Source organism: Haliaeetus leucocephalus, unplaced genomic scaffold (assembly GCF_000737465.1).
Source record: "Haliaeetus leucocephalus isolate CR32 unplaced genomic scaffold, Haliaeetus_leucocephalus-4.0 Scaffold162, whole genome shotgun sequence".
Classification (NCBI taxonomy): Eukaryota; Metazoa; Chordata; class Aves; order Accipitriformes; family Accipitridae; genus Haliaeetus; species Haliaeetus leucocephalus.
This window is the reverse complement of record NW_010972598.1, coordinates 4053754-4074198: the sequence shown is the minus strand read 5'-3', so window position 1 is coordinate 4074198 and position 20445 is coordinate 4053754. Positions and strand designations below refer to the sequence as shown.

General features: G+C 37.1%; 1 protein-coding gene across 1 annotated transcript in view; it reads left to right on the top strand.

Moving 5' to 3' along the window:
* The window catches only part of RYR2 (ryanodine receptor 2 (cardiac)), a 342788-nt gene that overhangs the window by 129807 nt on the left and 192536 nt on the right, over nt 1-20445 (top strand). The window contains exons 20-25 of the mRNA XM_010562945.1: nt 2195-2436; nt 6769-6961; nt 8715-8931; nt 10197-10301; nt 14456-14559; nt 18235-18318. Coding sequence (XP_010561247.1) covers nt 2195-2436; nt 6769-6961; nt 8715-8931; nt 10197-10301; nt 14456-14559; nt 18235-18318 — 945 coding nt within the window. The remainder of the gene's footprint in view (nt 1-2194; nt 2437-6768; nt 6962-8714; nt 8932-10196; nt 10302-14455; nt 14560-18234; nt 18319-20445) is intronic.

The window sequence follows — 20445 nt, the reverse complement described above, 5'->3', positions numbered from 1 at the left end:
AGGAGCTAGTTAGTGCTGGGAGTTTTTCAAGAATGCTCTCCTGGAACCACAAAAACAGTTCATCCCCGTTAAAGGTAAGGGAACTAGGTGCAGCAGGAGAGACCCTTGGCTTAACTGTGAGCTTTTGAGTCTGCTCAAAACCAAAAGAGAAGCATGCCAGAGATGGAAAAGTGGATGAATACTCATTGAGAACTACAAGGATGCTGCCAGGGTATACAGAGATGCAGATAGAAAAGCAAAAGCTCAGCTCGAATTGAAGTTGGCCAGAGATGTCAAAGACTACAAGAATGGGTTCTTCAAGTACATAAACAACAAGCAGAAACAGGAGAATGTTGTCCTGCTGCTAAACAGGAGAGGTGAATTAAGTCACCAACAACACTGAAAAGGCAGAGGTTCTCAACACTTTCTTCACCTCTGTCTTTACCAACACCATTGGGCCCCAGGCCTTGGGAACAAAAATCCAGGTTGATGCACACACAGACCCATTGTCTGTGAAGGAAGAGGTGGTATGTAAACTATTACAAGAGCTTGACCCCTACGAATCAATGGGCCCTAACATTATCCACCCAAGGGTGTTACGAGAGGTGGCTGACATTATTGCAAGGCCATTCTGTATAATCGTTGAGGATTTGTGGAGACTGGGGGATGTCCCAGAAGACTAGAAGAAGGCAAATGCTACCCCCATCTGCAAAAAGGCCTTAAAGGAGGATCCAGGAAATTATGGGCCCATCTGTCTTAATTCAGTCCCTGGGAAGGTTGTAGAATGAATCCTCCTGGGGGCTATTACAAGTCAAATGAAACACATAATTGGGAAAAGCCAGGACAGATTCACCAAGGCCAAGTTGTGCTTGACAAATCTGATTGCCTTCTACAACAAAATAACCTGCTTGGTTGATGTGGGGCAAGTGGTGGACATTATCTACCTGGATTTCTCCAAGGCTTTTGATATGGTTGCCCACAGCCTCCTCCTTGAGAAACTGATGCATTACAGTCTAGACAAGTGGTCTGTGTGGTGGGTGGGGAACTGGCTGACAGGCTGCACCCAGAGGGTGGTGGTAAATAGCTCCTTTTCAAACCGTCAACCTGTCACAAGTGGAGTACCCCAGGGAACGATATTGGGCCCAACACTGTTTAATATCTTCTTAAGTGATCTGGATGATGGGATCAAGTGTACCCTGATGAAGTTTGCCAATGATACCAAACTGAGTGGGGAAGTGGACACTTCGGAAGGGAGAGCCATCCTGTAGGAATACCTGGCTAGGCTGGAAGAGTGGGCTAAGAAGAACCTTATGAAGTTCAACAAGGACAAGTGTAAGGTCTTGCGCCTGGGAAAACATAATCCAGGAGTGCAGCACAGACTGGGACCTACCTGGCTGGGGAGCAGCTCCGTGGAAAGGGACCTGGGGGTCCTGGTGGACAACAAGCTAAATATGAGCAAACAGTGTGCTGCTGCAGCAAGGAAAGTGAAGGGGATGCTGGGTTGCATCAACAAGGGCATCACCAGCAGAGATAAAGAAGTCATTATCCCAGTCTACTCAGCTCTTGTCAGGCCACACCCGGAATACTGTGTTCAGTTTCGGTCCCTGCTATGCAAAAAAGATGTGGACAGGCTGGAGAGGGTCCAGAGAAGGGCCACAAAGATGACCAAAGGACTGGGAAGCCTGCCGTATGCGGAAAGGCTAAGAGAACTGGGTTTGTTCAGCCTTGAGAAAGGAAGTCTTAGGGGGAGACCTTATCGCCATGTTCCAGTATTTAAAGGGTGGCTGCAGAGAAAATGGAGACTCCCTTTTTACCAGGAGTCACGTGGAAAAGACAAGGGGTAACGGGTACAAGTTACTCCTGGGGAGATTCCGACTGGACACAAGAGGAAAGCTTTTCACAATGAGAACAATCAGCCATTGGAATAATCTCGCCAGGGAAGTGGTGGATTCCCCAACATTGGACACTTAAGATTCAGCTGGACAGGGTGCTGGGCCATCTTGTCTAGACCGTGCTTTTGCCAAGAAAAGTTGGAGCAGATGATCCTTGAGGTCCCTTCCAACCTGGTAGTCTATGTTTCTATTAAATAAAATTACTTCTATTGTTTTAATCACATAAAACAAGCATGAAATTTGAGTTTAATGAAAAGTCTGCACTACTTCATCATGTTCTTGAGATAAGTTTTTAATAACCGCTTTTATTCTTTCTGTTTAAGCATGCGACCCAACATCTTCTTGGGGATTAGTGAAGGCTCTGCCCAATACAGAAAATGGTACTATGAACTTATGGTGGACCATCTAGAGCCCTTTGTGACTGCAGAATCAACTCATCTACGAGTGGGCTGGGCTTCAACAGAGGGCTACTCACCGTACCCAGGGGGAGGAGCAGAATGGGGAGGAAATGGTGTTGGTGACGACTTGTATTCCTATGGTTTTGATGGTCTGCATCTGTGGTCAGGTATTCTCCTGATTTTTTTTGTTTGTTTTTCTTTTTTTTAAAATACTAGAACGTTGTTTGCAATTCCAGTGAATTTGTTTTCAACTGCAGCAAAGTGAATCAGGTATTTCAGTTGACACTAGGAATATACAGAAACAGTACCCTATATCAGAATATGTTTTAAGTTGACACTGCATATTGAAAAAATTGGTTTATACAAAGTAATGCAGATATATAGACTAATAGTTTATGTTTCAGCCTGGGAATTATTTATGGGTTTTTTTTTCATAGTAACTGTAAAGATTTTATTTAAAACTTCAAAGCTGCAAAAAATGAAGTCTGACAAACAGTCGTCCCAATTTGTAATTCCTGTATGATAGTGTAAGAACAGCCAGAGAGATTTAATTCACAGGACTCTCTCTTTTCTTTTTTATTCTTGTTTTTAAACAGATTTTTAACATGGATCTTTAGTTTAGAAGTTTAGAAATACTTTAGAGGTGAAAAAGATTAAGTATGCTTTTTTCTATACATTTTAAAACCAGATTTTTTTTTGTAGTCATGTTTTATTTACATACGTTAAGACTGAGTGTTTGTTGCAAGACTTGCAGAATCGTATTCCTAGCTTGCATGTGGTGTGTTTGATCAGGTATTCATCTTTAAAATGTTATTGGCGCAGCTTGGATCTATTCGTTAATAGTAATTTCTGTACGCAAATTCTAGTGTTAAAGGAAGCTGAACTGAGTGAATATCTAAAGTATTTGTATTTACTGTTGATTCTGCAGATACCTTATTCTCTCTTCAAACTGGGTTAGTTCAGCAAAATCAGAATAATAAGAAAACAAGCTTGTTCTCTTTTTCTTAATCTTTTTCACATAATTTAACTTTTTCGAAAACATTCCCAGCTATCATTTAGAACGGGTAGTCCTACACTTGGACAGTCCTAAACTTCTTGAGAAAAGCTTCTACTGTGGTTTCACCTTGTTGAGGGAAATTTTTTTCCTTTGATTATGAGAGGTTATTGGGCAGTGGTGAACCATAGAACTGACTGGAAACTGGGTTAGGCTCATTGGACCGGCAATTCTTGCCACTATGAAGATAGGAGCAAATTTTCTAAAGCTCCTTAGCAGACAAGAGAGACATTTTAGTGAGTCAGCTGTATGTATCATTCAAGGTTTTTGAAGTTTTGAGGCATTGTGGCTTGGTACTTGGAAAAGAATACAATTTTACATATCAAAAGAATTTTCCAATCAAAATAGCAATGAGTTGTATTATTAAGTAATAACATATCGACTGGAGTGGCATCTTAGGAAAGTAGCTGCCACTTTGCCTCTCAAGTATAGTGAGAATTACATGGGAACAATGATGCATAATTAATGGTGTCATTAAAAGCTGTGTCATAACTGAGTTTGTCAGATCAAGTATTATTACAGAAGAACCAGGAAATAATGAGCCAACTGAAATAACTTCTGTAGCTAGGGTTGCTTTTAGGGAGGAAACAAAAGATTACTGAAAATCAAAATGATTTTTCTACCCACTGGAAACATTTTAATTAGAAATGTCACAAAAGAAAAAATGAACAATTGTTTGTGGTTCTCAAGTCAATAATCCAGCCCAGCCAAAGAAGTCAGATCACCTTTGTATATGCAATTTTTGTATATTAATCTCTGTTGTGGATGTAGCTGGTGGATTTGAAAAGATTTCTGTCTTCATTGACATTCTCATGTAACACATACCTCTCAAACTTGGAAGGACTTTAAGTAGTTGAGTGTTGAAAATCATGGCCTTTCTTTTTCTTCCACAATCCCAGGCTGCATCTTGGTAAGTCTCTCCAGTGACATTTTAAAAATAATTTTCTGAGCATGAAGCATTGAATCCATCCATTGAATAGCAACAATAATTTCTATCCCTGAGTTTCTGTTCTGGACCAAGCCTTTACCAGAATCACATTTAATTTGTATTTGTTTTTTCAGTCCTGCAATTACTTCTCTAATATGGAGAAGTGGAACTCACAGATTTTTAAAGCCTAAGGCCAGAAAAGGCACTTAGATCACTTGGTCTGACTACGTGTTCATCAAAGACTGGTACATATTTCTGTTAACAATCAGCCTTGCATTGATCCCAATAACCTATATCTGGCTAAATTTTAATATCCAAAAAAGCATCTAGTTTCAAGTAGTACGCCTTAAGGATATGAAGTATCCACTCTTCATCAATAACTCTTAGAGTTTAGTTATCTCTGCTATTAAATAATTGTCTCTTTGTGTGATTTATTTGAAACCAACTCTCAGCCATTGTGATGTTTTTCTCTGCTATTCTCTACTGTGCTCTGTGAGTTTGGGGATGTAGAGCTGGTAGAAGGTAGTTTCCATGCAAGCCATTCTTTATGCTGTGACTTGCTACTCTGTTTCTCAGCAGTGTTTCCTATAGATTTCTTGATTCGTGAGGGGCCCTTAGGATTGCTCCATGTCATTCCCCTGTCTTTGCTCATGGAACTGACTATTCTTACAGCAACCGAGCTAAGGACATCCTGTCTTGAAAGGGTGTAGGGAAGCAGCAAGAGCATCTGAAAACCCCCCCCCCCCCAGCTATACTGCTGACTGCCTTATCAAGAGGGGCAGATTGTACAAGAGCATCTGTCTTACAGTCTGCAAATTATGTGGCAGTATCAGGAAGTCGTTTTCCATATCTAGGGTATCAGAAGTATTGTTTTTTATTTTTCCTTGGTGTGGTGGTTGTGGTGTGTCTATGAAAATTTATCTGCAGAAGAATTACTGAGTTTTTTCTATTATTATTTTTGCTGCTGTTAAAAACAAATGCAATCTTGATCTTCTTGGAAATATAATTCTTTTAGTTAAGTCCTTGACGTTTACAAAAGTCGGACAGCATAGTTAAAAAGTTAGTGCTCTGTTCTTAATATGCATTGTGAGTTATCTCCTGCAGACATTGCATATGTTATTTTTGGAAAATATGTCTAGTATATTTTCATACAACTTTTCTGCTTTTCCATAAATTTTCTGTTGTAAATGGCTGTAAATTTCAGAAACAGTCATTTTCTATTTCTGTGTTCTATAGGTTGTTTCTCTTGGGAAGCAGGTGTGCTTATGTAAATGTAATTTGGTGCAAGAGATAATGATCATTTAGATCCTTTAGAATTCATACAAAACTTATTAAAGAAAAATACATATACTACTGAATATATATGCCTCAAAATTGATGCTGTCTTTCTATATGCCAGAAAAATGCTGGTTTGCAGTTTGATTATGAAACTGAGTAGTATCATCTTACACAAGTTTGTGAGGGTACAATGATGTGGCCCTTAATGTCGTGGTTTAACTCCAGCAAGCAACTAAGCACCATGCAGCCTCCCCAGTGGGATGGGGGGGAGAGAATCAGGAAATAAAAAAAGTAAAACCCATGGGTTGAAATAAAGACAGTTTAAGAGGATAGAAAGGAAGTAAATATTAATGTTAATAATAATAATTAAAACATGACAATAATAATAATAATAATAAAAGAATTAGAATATACAAAACAAGTGATGCACAATGCAATTGCTCACAACTGACCGACCAATGCCCAGTCAGTTCCCGAGCAGCGATTTCCCCCCCAGGCCAACTCCCCCCAGTTTATATACTGGGCACGATGTCACATGGTATGGAATATCTCTTTGGCCAGTTTGGGTCAGCTGTCCTGGCTGTGTCCCCTCCCAACTTCTTGCGCCCCTCCAGCCTTCTTGCTGGCTGGGCATGAGAAGCTGAAAACTCCTTGATTTAGTCTAAACACTACTTAGCAACAGCTGAAAACTTCAGTGTGTTATCAACATTCTTCTCATACTGAATCCAAAGCATAACACTATACCAGCTACTAGAAAGAAAATTAACTCTATCCCAGCCAAAACTAGAACACAATAACAGGAAGTACCTTACTTTGCCTAAAAAAATTGAAGATATTTGTCCTTATCTTGAGTATCGAAGCATTCTTTAGTAAAGTATAGTAGGTTTCATATTGGATACTAATGGTTGTTTTCCAATTTTCACTTCTACTACTGTGAGGAATAAAATTTATTTTTCTTGGTTTTGACTTTTTATATGCGTATCAGTAATTATTTTCACTTGCATTAAATGTAATTTAATTGTATTATTTATGATTAAAATAGCTTTGTAGATCCGATTATATGCTTCTATTCACTATATTGCAAGCTTAAAATCAGGTCTTGGATGTTACAGGTTAGATATTTGTGTATTAATGTGTTCTTGCTCCATTGCTATGTTTTCTTTCTCTTTTTTTAGACTGCTGTGAAAACCTGTACAATTTTCAGAAGTTTTGCTAAATGTGTCTCCTTTATTTACATAGGTTGTGTAGCACGAACAGTAAATTCTCCCAACCAACATCTGTTAAGAACTGATGATGTTATTAGCTGCTGTTTGGACCTGAGTGCCCCCAGCATCTCTTTCCGGATAAATGGTCAGCCAGTTCAAGGAATGTTTGAGAATTTCAACATAGATGGCCTCTTCTTCCCAGTTGTCAGCTTCTCTGCAGGAATAAAGTTAGCATCTTGTGTAGTTGGTTTTTTTTTTTTTTTTTCCTCAGTCTGGTTTTTTTTCTGTATATATGCATATGCTGAATATTTCCCTAGCTGACTTTGCTCTCATTTCCCTTTCTGACATCTGCTTCTTTGGCACAGTTCCAGTTCTTGGATAGTGAGAGCTATAAAGGAGTCCTGAAGAGATAGTGCATCTGTTGTTTTTCAGCACACCAGTGTATACAGGTGGTTTGCAGATAGATCTTAGAAACAGCTTCATTATCATTTTTTAGCTTGACACATTGCTACACATTCACTCCAGGACAGCATATATGGACCTATATGGGACCTATATGGGAAGAAAAACATCATACTAAAAATATATTTGCCCTAACTCACTTGTTATGAGGTAGTAACTATTATTTGAAGATGCATTATCTGCATTTACCTTAAGAAATGGTGGTGGTATGCTTTCTTTTCAGCAGGATGAGTTGATATGAATTCAGTCAGTCTGTATTCTGGTTGCTGTACTGGTTTTCTATAAAATTTCAAGTCACAATTCAGGTGCTAGACTTCTGCTTCCATGTATTGAATAGTTTGAGACTATAGTATTAAAAAAGATGGTGTGATTTCCAGTGGGGGGACCAACTTTAGCAGGACTGGCAGAGGTAAAGGCTGAAAGCTGATTTCTGCTGGAAACAGAGCAATGCTCTGTGAAGGATCATTCAAAGACTGTGGTGAATACTACAGAAACCAAAAGCTATCACACAGTGGGCATACCAGCCTCTCATTCCAGATGCAAAATGCACTTTTTAGACTTTGCCTTGGATAATACAGGAGATACGATGTGGTAAAACTATAGATGTGCATGCCATGAAATGCAAAAGTGTAAGCCTGAATGCTTTATCTCTGTCATGAGAGAAATATTTGACAGATAGTATTTGTGTGCTGAGTGTGTTTTTGGAGAGTGTTCCAGTACAGCATTGACAAAAATCTTACAAGACACTCAGTAAATAGAAAAGAGACAAAATGATTCTGTTGTAAGGGTAGTTTTTTTGGGTGTTTTTTGATTCCTTCTGGATGGCAATGTTCTGGGAAGATTTTTCAGTCATTGCTACTTCATGATCACCTCATTCATTGAATTTTTCAGTAACAAAAACCCATGACTAATTCACCATTTTGTTAATGAATGAAAGAATGCTTTCCCCTAGGTTTCTACTAACATGACAAGTATAAGTTTTAGGGAAGAAAATACAGGGGATTTTTGTATTGTCCCCTAAGGATTTAGTGTTGTGTGAGAGAAAAGAAAGAACCATATTGCATGGAGTTTTCAGGCTCATTTCTCAAATGGGAGATGGTGGAGAGCTCCTCAATGGAGAGAGTTCAGAGGTGGTTGGTTGATTACTCTGGGTTATAATCTCTGCCTTCTGAGACTTGAAAGGCTGCTGCTTACTGCATAGGCCTGCTAAGTAAACTGATTATTCTCTCTCTCTCTGTGTCTTCTCTTTTGGTCTCATGATTTAGAATACTTTTATGGAAGCGGAAATTAACTAAAAGAAAAAATTGTTTACTTTTCCCCATGTTTTTTGCACGTCCTACTTCATAAACTCCAGCAGTAGTTAGAGAAAGTTGAACTGTAAACAATGCAAAGAAGCTGCAATATTGATTTTTTTTTTCTTTTTTAAAAAATAACGTTCAACAGTTATTAGGCTTACAAACTGATCAGGTTTGACACCAGAGGTGACTCAGTTATCTAAAGTAACTCTGTTGTTTACAGAGTACGTTTCTTACTTGGAGGTCGCCATGGAGAGTTCAAGTTCCTTCCTCCACCTGGATATGCCCCTTGCTTTGAAGCTGTACTACCAAAAGAGAAGCTGAAAGTGGAGCATAGCCGAGAGTACAAGCAGGATCGTAGCTATACAAGAGACCTACTGGGTCCCACTATCTCTCTGTCACAAGCAGCTTTCACTCCAGTTCCTGTAGATACTAGCCAGGTATGAAAACTGAAAGATTGCATTTTAATTTTTAAATACACATATTATAGGCCTATGTTATTTCACATTTGATTGAATTTGCAGCTTGTCTCAAACTTGTTTTTTCTTGGGATTTGGTTGGTATGTTCCATTGTGAGAAGCTGATAAATGGTGTGTAAAGTCCTTATAGCGCTCACTAGAAATTTTATATATTTGAGTTCACAAACACTGTAATCAAGAATGTTTTACCCTTAATATTAGAGTAGGCAAAAAAAAGAATATTTGAACTTCTTGTTCTGTTACTAGACATTTTTATTACTGTTTAATTACACTTCCTGAAGACTTTGTATTACGATAAGACTTTTAGACCAGCTTCAGCTCTAATTCTTTACTGGGCTTGCAGGTTACTGAGAGTGGCATTTGCTTCACTGTGGGCAGTAAATGGCATACATTGAAGTTAGTTTTCATTTTATTTTTACATAGTTGCAAAGACCAGGAATTCTTTGATACTAGAGAGCTCCATCTCTGATCACAGATAATGAGAGTTCATTTTACACTTGACCAGAGTTTGAGATGATATAAATTTTTGTATACTTTGTGCTCAGATTTTACCTTATTTAGGAACTCGTTCCTGAAAAAAAACACATAAAAAAGAACAAATCTGCTAGTTTGTAGCCATTATGCACTAAATACAGCATTCTAAATGTGTCATGTAATTACTGTTCTGTAACACCAAAAATTAGGATAACATTATCATGATTCACAGTACTGTGTATGTGAGGTCTCTGGTTTTTGAGGCAAAGCAGACTTGACTGCAAATTTTGGAGGTAGAGTGATGTGCTGTCCTGATTTCACTTGTCACTTGTCATCATCATCTAATTATTTATTTTTTTAGTGGGATTCAGTTCTCAAATGCTTATATTTGTCTGAAGTGTTTTTCACAACATTAGCTTGGTTGTTGAGATTTTTAGCATTTTTTAAGCTGAGAAATACTATTTGTTTGAGTAGTTTGTAGCCAGCTGCCAGCAATGTATTCTGTGCCATTTGGAGGTGTTGGATTTAAAACTGTTTTCCCTTGCTGGTCAAACTCTGGAACTTGTAAGTGCATAGGCTAAAGTATTTCTGTTAATCTAAGAATTCTTGCTCACTTTAGTCAGTAAGAACTGAATGATAATTTAGGTTTAGTTGAGAGATCTGGTTTGTACAAAGTTTGTCTGTTATGAAAGTTTGGGTGGCACTGTCAAGCAACTTATTTGTAATAGCCTCTTTCTCTCTTCTCTCTTTAGATTGTTTTGCCTCCCCACCTGGAAAGGATTAGAGAAAAATTAGCAGAGAACATCCATGAACTTTGGGTTATGAATAAGATTGAACTTGGCTGGCAGTATGGACCAGTATGTACCTTCCAACTTAATTTTCTGTTAATTATGTGGTATTATTCAGCACATTGGTTCAAAGTGCTAATGGGACTACATTTTTTTCCATCATTCCAAAATTAGTAGAGTTTTAGACTCTTTCCACCAGAACCAGGTGGAAAGCAACAGTGCTTGTGTATTTCTGAACCAAAATTCTGGTATTAAAGCTGTTTGATGCTGAAATTTTCAGCCAGTCTAATTGCCAGGACAGAAAGCACATAGTGGGTTTTTCACCTTCTTGGGGCAAGAAGTTTAGTTGCCTGGTGGAGTAAGCCAATAAAAGCAGTTATTCTTGGTTCTCTTCACATGTACTGACTGACATAACACTTTCAGAAGTCCCAAACTTACTTTTCATGAGAAATAAGTCTTGCTTATAGGAAATTCCATTAAATCTGCTTTTCTCCTTCCTTCTCTCCGCTTCTTCAGTCTCTATTAGGTGCTCCACATAGCTATTTTCGTATCTCTTTCCTTCTTTTCATGGAGTATGACAGAAAAAAAATATGTGGCTTCTTGCTTTGATACAAAAGGCAGTCTTTTTTGTTGATTTAGATGTTTTTTTTTAAACCAGTCATAAAAAAACTAGTACAAGCTAGTTATTTGGACTTGTTTATGAAGAACTATTGCTGTGAAGAGTATATAGAAACATACAGTAGATACTAGATGTAAATGTAAAAACGTGTGCATGTTTAGAAACATTTATGTATTCTGTTTTCATAACTAAAAAGATTGTGGTCTTCTGAGGAGTTCAGATTACAGGTTTAATGTAACTGGGCATAGGTATTATATTTGGTGTAGCATACGGCAGTTACTTAAAAGAATTTGATTAACAGAGAAGATCTCTAGATGTTGTTGTTGTTGCTTTCCCCACCAAATCAAACACAAAACCTCAGTTAAATTAATGTGTCAAAACATTTTAATTGTGGTATAATCATACCAGCTGTGAAGCAATCTGCAGGAACTTTTAGTGTATCATTACTTACCATCGAGAATCTAATTGTACAGTTGAACTCTATTTTAATTTAAACAATACACAGTAAGTATCAAGTTAAGCAGCGATAAATGTTGTAGTTATATTCAGAATGAAACCAGGTGCTAAATCTTTTAAGTTATTCAGCTTTCTCTCTCTAGCTTTAGTGTTCTATGATTGGGTGTGTTCACTTTGGGAATGTGGCAAAGTATATGCTGATCATTTTCTGGAGGCTGACTCTTTATCATATTGGTTTCTCACAGATGATTTCATTAGTTTAAGCCACTGTTGCCAATTCTAGTTATCTGAATTGATGCACTGCAGTTACTGAGTACTGAGGGAAGGCATGAAACAGAAATTAGCAGGTTTAAACACACACATATGAGTCCTTTAATCTTAGATTTGGTCTTTTTAATTCAGAGCAAGATGCATTATATATGGTAGCTAGTGGTGTTTTTTCATCAAGTCAAAAAGTTTAAAGGCTAATGACAGAGAATCTGTAGATTTAAATGTCTTTCCAGATTATTAAAAAAAATCTGCTGTAGATTGCATTTTATATTCCCTCCTACATACCTGTTTCATGATATCTGTGTGTAGTATCCCCAGAGTGATACCCAATATGGCATGTGATATTACTACTGCATTTTATACATGTAACAAGGTAAAGTAACAAGCTAATGTAGCAAAATTAAGGACTTTTGTTAACTGGCTTAATTGTAAGTCTGAATATGAAGTGGTATTTAGGTGTCCAACTTGAAATCATCAGATGCATCTGCATATCTTTGTTTCTATTAAACTTCGCTGTACACTTAAAACCAGCCACAAAAATTAAGAATGGATAGGTGTCAAGAGTTCTGCCACTTACATAATGTATTTGCAAGGCAATAGATTTTTATATTGTGCTCCAAAAAAAGGGGGAGGGGGGCAGGAAGGTAACCTACAAAATATGTTGAATATATAATAGAGTATTATATAATGTAGCTCTACAGTGAAAAGAGTGTTACTAGGGGAAATTAAATTAACATTGGAATTCTGAGGAAAACACCTGACATCCAAGATTTAAATTAGCTGTACACAGATCTAAAGTAGTCCTTCTTATTGGAGCCTATACTGAATCTTTATTAACGCAGATTACCATAGGTGTTAGAAAGAAATCTGCAAGTAAAGATTTTCAGTGTCTGCTAAAAGTTGTTTCTCATTTTAGCTGCTAATGATTTTCATCAAGTAGCTTGACAGTTTAATTGCTTGTATGGCCTGTCCAAAGAACATTAATCCCATCAAATGATGATAAATATCCCCTGGAGATTGTAAATATTTTTCAGTCCAAAACATAAACAAGTGACTGCTGTTCAATTTGATAATTATTAGGTGCTTAGATCAAAATGCAAAAATATGTTACTCAGACATGTTATAGAGAAATGTGAGGTTTTTTATGAGATTAAACAAACTAGATTGAGTAGTAGTGTACAGTTTAGATACTGTTACAGAAAAACACAGAACTGACAAAAATAGAAGATGATAAATAAAAAATAAATTTCAGCTATCAGTGATCCAGGTTCATATTCACTCTGTGGGTACTCATGTATAATTAACACTCAGGACTTGAAATTAGAGAAACTTTTTAAATATCTTACGGTTTGCAGATGACTTTTTCCTTCCCCTGCTCTAACACACAATGTTTATGTCCCAATATTATGATTTTATTTAAGTGTAATCTTAGATACTGTGTATGGATTTATTGCCATGATGCTAGAGCTTTTTCATTTTAAGACATTTACGTTAAAATATCCAAAGAAAAGCTCTTTTATTTGATGCAATATGCAAGGCAAGCAATCAGTTTATGTGTGATAGATTATTCTTCTGAAAGTCAGAAATTTCATGGCAGTTTATATGCTACTGACTTTCCTATCCTTCTAAAACATCAAATCTGATTCTGTATATGAACAACAGATTAAGCTGTTGAGAACAGATTACACCCAGTTTAATGGTACCGCTTCACTGAGAATTCCCGCCTTGGTCTTTTTTCAGCCAAAATAATTTAAAAGCTATCCTATATTCACCAAATGAGTAAAGATCAATTTGGAAAAAGTGCAACAATTAGGTTTCTTAACTTCGACTGTTAACATTCCATTTTCCAGCAGAATTACCTGGTTGATCAAAAGTTGTTAATAATGTTATTTTTCAATAATTTTCATGTTACAGCTTTAAAGATTAATATAAATGGTGAGCTTATGGTCCATGAAAGATGGACACAAAAGTATTTTAAGATATGGATAAAAATGTAGTCTCGACTGAGCATATCTTAACACTATCACTGGCATCTTTTAGCTAATATTTGCAAACTAATGTTTTTTTATCAAGCCTTCTAGCAATATATAATCTTTGTAGATTTTGTTGACTGAGCTGTAGCATGATAAAGATGCAAACCTGAGAGCAGCACACTGTTCAGTTATCCCAGCCCTTCCTAGTTATGGCCAGTGTTAAGGCCAGTATTAGACTAATACTGTATAGAAGTAGTGCAGTTTAAAAATGTCTTTGATAAAGTTTTTAAGTTTATAAAATGTAGGATTTTGTAAATTATAGCCTTCATGACTCTGCTGTCACTACGCTAAAAGTAAATTAATGTTCCACTCATTTGTGCCTGCTGAACAGTTGCATTCTGCTTATATACTAATGGACATAACTAAGAAACAAATATTTTTGGAATTAAGAGGTAGGGTAGATTTATCCTTTATATCGTTACTTTCGTCAGGTAAGGACTTCAGGACTATTCATATCAACATATTTATACAAACTGGATGTATAATTTTTCACACACGGTGCTGAAATGAGTTGTTATGTTATGGCTGTATGTCAAAACATAACATAGATTGCACTATTCTTGAACTTTGCATATTTGTTGTCAACATCTGTATAATGAAATGTACAAATTAGCATTTATTCCACTTGAGATCTGCAAATCTGAAGTTTATTTGCAAATACAAATTCTGCCTTACTGGAACAGAATGATCATGCACTGAGAATACAGAATACTTGCTGTTTTGAAGTGTTGTTCAGTTTGAGTAATTCTGACAGGATCAGCTTTAAGTACTTTGTGTTTTGGACTGTTTTAAATTTCTTCTAGTTTTTAAGACACATTAAACTTATTTCTTTATTGTCTTTTCAGGTTAGAGATGACAACAAAAGACAACACCCATGTTTAGTGGAGTTCTCAAAATTGCCGGAGCAGGAAAGAAATTATAACTTGCAGATGTCACTTGAAACACTGAAGTAAGTTGCTAGAACTTTTGAAGTCCAAGTGAGAGTTTCCTAAGGAAGTGAGAGTTTCCAGAATTATAATTTGACATGTGAATTGCAATTTGACGTGTAGGTGAGGGTAATAATATGAATATGAGGGAGTGAGATACATTAATGAATGATGTATTTGGTATTGAAAATTGCTTTGATAGTCTTTTTAATATCTATGGAATTTTGGAATTATTGTGGTAATGCTGATTATGAAATCGCAACTCAGGCAGTTTTCATTTAGTTTGGAGGAAAGAAATAGGTCCACGCTTTGAAAAAAAATCACTTCTTATTTGGTTTAATTTAATTTCTTTTAATTTCTTTTAATTTTCTTCATTGATAAAGCACCCTTTGACAATCAATAGATATTTTTTGGATGTGACTAATGATGACCTTTGCTTCAGGACCCCTTGCTGCTATTTCTGTGTCATCTGTGCATATTGCCACAAAACAGTAGTAGGCATTCCTTCCTTTTGTGGATGAGCAGTTAAGATGTGTGAATGTCATGGAAGCTCTCCAGTTGGAATGCTAGAAAATTTCAGTGGGATGTTAATGGGTTTATTCAAGTAATCTGGTTATCTGGCTCACAAAGAAACAATTCCTCATCTCAGCTTTGTCAATCAAGCAGGTGTGTGTTCTTACTTTGCTGCGAATGCATTGAAAATCTACTAGTGTAAGTAATTTCTTTCATATGTAGCATCGCATATAATCAACATGTTAAAATATTTGTCAAACTGATAAATGCCCAGCAGTGTATGCGGTTCTCCAGTCACTCCTATTTGCAATCCATTGAAATCTATTTTTTTTTTTTCTTGTTAAAATATAGTTGCTTTTTCCTGTTCAAAGTGTTAACAAAAGATAACTATCTGCATGTGATATTACTTTTCTGGGAATATTTGTACTCTATTATTAAAAAATTTGCCATGCAAACTGATAATGAAATATAGCATTTACACTCATAACGACTTTATGTCCTCATAGTAGAAAGCTAGGTAGAACACTCCTCATAGAATTTCTCATAGTGTCCTTCTCTAGTCAGCTCTCTCTGCTATTTACTGTTCCACCATTCCCACAGTAAGGAAATGACTCTATGAAGAACATATTTATGACCCTTCATGTTAAACAGTTTCTGTAGGGATATTTTGGCGTTATTTAGAGATAAAGCATTTGGAGATAAAGGGAACCCCACTGGAGGCAAGAAAATAAGTTCATATTTGTCTTCACCTAGGTACTAGAATTTCAGGAAAAGCTTTTGAGACCCCTGTCAACACAGCAATGTGCCAAGAATCCAGAATAGCTTCTTCCTTCCCATTTTATGAAACTATAAAAGATGATGTTATTAACTTTCCCTATGGTTGGATCCTTTTCTAGAATAATCTACATAATATGACTCGGGCATCACAAAAATCATGCTCAGAATTACATGCACACTCCTATTTCACTAAATATCTAAACAAATTTTAGTAGTCTTTACATGATTACTGGTTGCAAGACATCAAGAATAACTCTTACTGTAATTGTTTTTTTTTGTTGGTTAGTTGCCAGTTTTGCTGCCAGCTTTACTAGATGAGAGAGGCAGAAAACAAGGAAGTTCTGAGTCATATTATCTGACATAACATTTCTTTTCAATATATTGGGATCTCTGTATATTTTTCAGTATGACTGAATACTTTTATAAACTATAAAAATGATATACTATATGAAATGTCAAGATTCAGGAATGAGTTACCTCTGAAAATGTCTTGGGATTAAAATATGCTTGCTCATACTGTTTCTGCATGTTCTTATATGTGTTTTGTAGTTTGATCTTGTATTTTTTTTTTATGCTTACTATTTTGTGACTGACTATCCCGTTTCTACTTATTTACTCAGTTGTGTGTGATAATTACATGTATCAATATTATGCCAAGGGCTGCATTCAGCCACCTCCAGTTTTCTTGTTTTGTTTTGAAGTGCTTTAGGGGTCTTTCAGGTTCTAGTGGCATGGTATGCCTTTTTATCCTCCTGTGGCTCTCTGATTTGAATTTGCTGTGTCTGGGCGGAGATAATGTAGGGTTCAAATTCCTGTCTTACACGACAAGAAAATTTTAGGGTTACCTGGGGTTAGCTCTTTTGTACTGCTTTCCACTCTTAGATATGTTCTCTTACTTATGCTGGTGATAGCTGCATAGGAATCGTGTATGATTTATGCCAATTGAAATTTAGCTGCATGGAGTGTTCTTAGCAGATAGTGTGTTTTGCAGGAGGTGGCCACTGCATGTTGATTTCCTCATATCTGATTTTACTGTCTAATTTTAAGTCAGGGTTCAGAGACCATAACAGTAGGATTTACTTCATGTGGCTAGCACTAAAAACACGCTGTAAGAATCTCCTTGAAATATATGATTCATCTGCCAAGAGAAATACTGCGAGAGCAATATTTATGCTCTTTTTTTCCCCAGTCAGTTCAAGAGCAGTAAATATAGTTAAAGGAAGACTGGAAAATATTGTTTTAACTAGCAACAAGAACAAATAAAAAACTTGTTTTTCAGCTTTCTTCCATGTTGGGAAGATTGAGAATGGAGTCCAAGGTTTACACTTGTGATTTCTGCTGTGTAATCAGTTTCAATCAAAGATATGGGTGTCACCCTCAGATTTTGAGAAACTTCTGATCTGACTCCAAAGCGGTCTCTGACTTTTGTCCAGGATTTCTTTTCATTTCAATGCCAATATTTTAGTAATGCACTTAGGCTAAAGAAACTAAGACTTGATAACACAGTATTGAACATAAATGCAGGGACAAATAATTAACGAGTTGCAGATCAAATCCTGGAGACGAATGAGGCTTAAGAGTTATACTGCCGGGTACTATGATTGTAAGGAAGAGGTCTGAAGTAATCAAAAACGTGATTAATACTGTCGACCCTGTTGTAAGGTTATGTAGAGAGTGTTTGTTTTCTGAAATGAGCTGCATCTTGCAGAGTCAGGCCAGAATGGGGTGCCTGGGTCAGTGGCTGTGTGGCAGAAGCCTTGGGGTACAGAAGACACTGTGTCTAGCCTGAATGCTTTTCTCTGAAGTGGATTAACATGCGACATCCGTACCGAGCATTAAGATGACAGCTTTGGCCTAATGCTTATCATGCATTCTGCTGTCCATCCTCTCTTCAGTAGCATGTCCTAACAAAATCCAGATCCAATTAAAATCTCTGGATAACAGCCTCTCTTTGTAAAGATGACACATTCTAAGGATAACAAGTGATGTTTTCTGCCTTTTCTTCTTTCATCAGCTTTGAAGTACATAACATAACATAAAAAGATTCTGATATAAAGCAATATGAATAAGTATATAAGCAGTATGTATAAGTATATAAAGCATATATATTTCAAGGGTAGGGAATCTTTCAACTGATGCCTCATATAGATGAAATAGACTGCGATAGTTCCATTTTGTGGTAGTCCACTCATTATCTTTACTAAAATTTTTAGGAACATCTTGTGGCATTTTCTTAACACTATCAGAAAGCTTATTACATATACAAAAAAGCTGGTGTTGATCTTTCCATATTATATTGTTGTCATTTCCGCAGGTCTCATTTGTTGTATACTGCCATTTATATACACAGCAGCAACTCTGAATATAGAAACATTGGCAGTAATTTATCTCTGATTTCTGTGTCCTAGAACCCTGCTGGCATTAGGCTGCCATGTTGGAATTGCTGATGAACATGCTGAAGAAAAAGTGAAAAAAATGAAACTTCCAAAGAAGTAAGTTGAAATTCAAATGCATCTTTTTGTTAGGCAGTATGAGTTAAGTGAACTGTATTTGATATTTATATCGCTGGTTTTATTGGTACTTAGGTATGCATGTATGCATACAAATTTTCAGAAATTTACACATACCTACATCCACACCTTTTCTTTTAGATGTTTATGATCTGATGTTTAGAGAACGTTTAGGTTTTCTGTGATTCATTGAAATGCCTGACATTCATTGTTACATAGTTCTTTGGAGTGAGCTGCAGAAACTTGATAAAGAATTTTTACAGCAAACGTGTCAATATATCTTGCTCTGCTGCAAATATTTAAAGGTAACCCTTTTGAAAGTCCTAGAATGGCCATCTAGTGACTCGAAGTGGAGACAACTGGTATAGATAGCTACCTGAGTTTTTTTCCTGAGTGACTGATTGGCAACAGCATTGGTAGCACTGGACTCAGGCTGGTATGGTATAGTGGTGTCTACTACCACAGCTCTGAAACCAGCTATCGTGGCCCAGCCAAGGTGCCCTGGCTTCTTCCTTAGCACCAATGCACCCCCCAGTTTGGGAGTGAAAAATTTGGGAACTTTAACATAGTTGAAAGTAATGGAACTGTACTTGCTGATAAGCATATGACAGCCCTACAGCCCAACATACATTTGAGCCCATGGGATAAAGAGGGTTTATAATGTGTATAAAACCAGAAAGGTAAAGGTCACAGTTTCAGTATGAGAGAGCTTCCATGTGTTCTGTTATTCCTAAATTTAAATTAGTAATTTAGTTTTCTTGGTTATGAGTAAGAGCAATGGTAAGTGCTAGTTGCTAAGTTGCTGCCACCAGTAGCAACTCATAGCTCTTTGCAGGGATGTGCTCTGCGCAGAAGTAGATGTTCCTCTGCTATTGCATATCTCCATTATGCACAGTAGCCTTTCACTGACTCATACCTTCATATTCCCTACACTGCGTCCCTGAGGCCAGTATAATAAACCCAAGCCCATGTTTAACTAAAGCATGCCTTCTTTTTTCCTTTTGTGAGCCAAAAGCACGTGTCCCGGTCTGGCAAGATTGCTGCAGGCTTCTGGGTAACACTTTACTACAAGGTAGCTGTAAGAACCTGGACCCTTAAGTCTTTGATATATACCACACTGCACTGATTTACATACCATTGATATCACAGTTTCAGAATCCCTGCTGTGGTCACTTCACAAGAATGAATGAGAATAAAAGCAAGGGACTAGTTTAAATTCCCCCAAACTGTTCTTCAGTGTTGGTATCCCAAAATAACTACATGTAAGACTAAAAGGAAGAGATACATCTAGGGCCTTCTGTATTTTTGTTCTGAATTTCCTGGGCAGAAATGTATATGCATTTGCAAGATTGTTCAAGTGAATTAGATTTGATGGTTTGAAAAATAGCAGCTAAATCTCAAGTCTGAAGAAATTATACTTCCTAATTTAAGAAGAGTGATAATGCTGATTCTTTTTAATATCATTAACAGTCATAATTTTAGAAACCTGAGGTCCTACCATACATACCAAGTTAGAATTTCGACCTCACATACAATGTGGCCTGGTTTCAGCTGGGATAGTTAATTTTCTTCCTAGTAGCTGGTACAGTGCTATGTTTTGAGTTCAGTATGCGAAGAATGTTGGTAACACTGATGTTTTCAGTTGTTGCTAAGTACTGTTTAGTCTAAAGTCAAGGATTTTTCAGCTTCTCATGCCCAGTCAGCAAGAAGGCTGGAGGGGCACAAGAAGCTGGGAAGGGACACAGCCAGGACAGCTGACCCAAACTGGCCAACGGGGTATTCTACACCATGTGACATCCCATCTAGTATAGAAACTGGGGGGAGTGGGGGCGGGGGGATCGCCGCTCGGGGACTAACTGGGCATCGATCGGTGGGTGGTGAGCAATTGCACTGCGCATCATTTCTACATTCCAATACTTTTATTATTACGGTTGTCATTTTATTAGTGTTATCATTATCATTGTTAGTTTCTTCTCTTCTGTTCTATTAAACTGTTCTTATCTCAACCCATGAGTTTTACTTCTTTTCCTGATTTTCTCCCCCATCCCTCGGGGGGGGGGGGGGGGGGGGGGGGGGGGGGGGGCGGGGGGTGTCTTTTTCGGGGGGGGG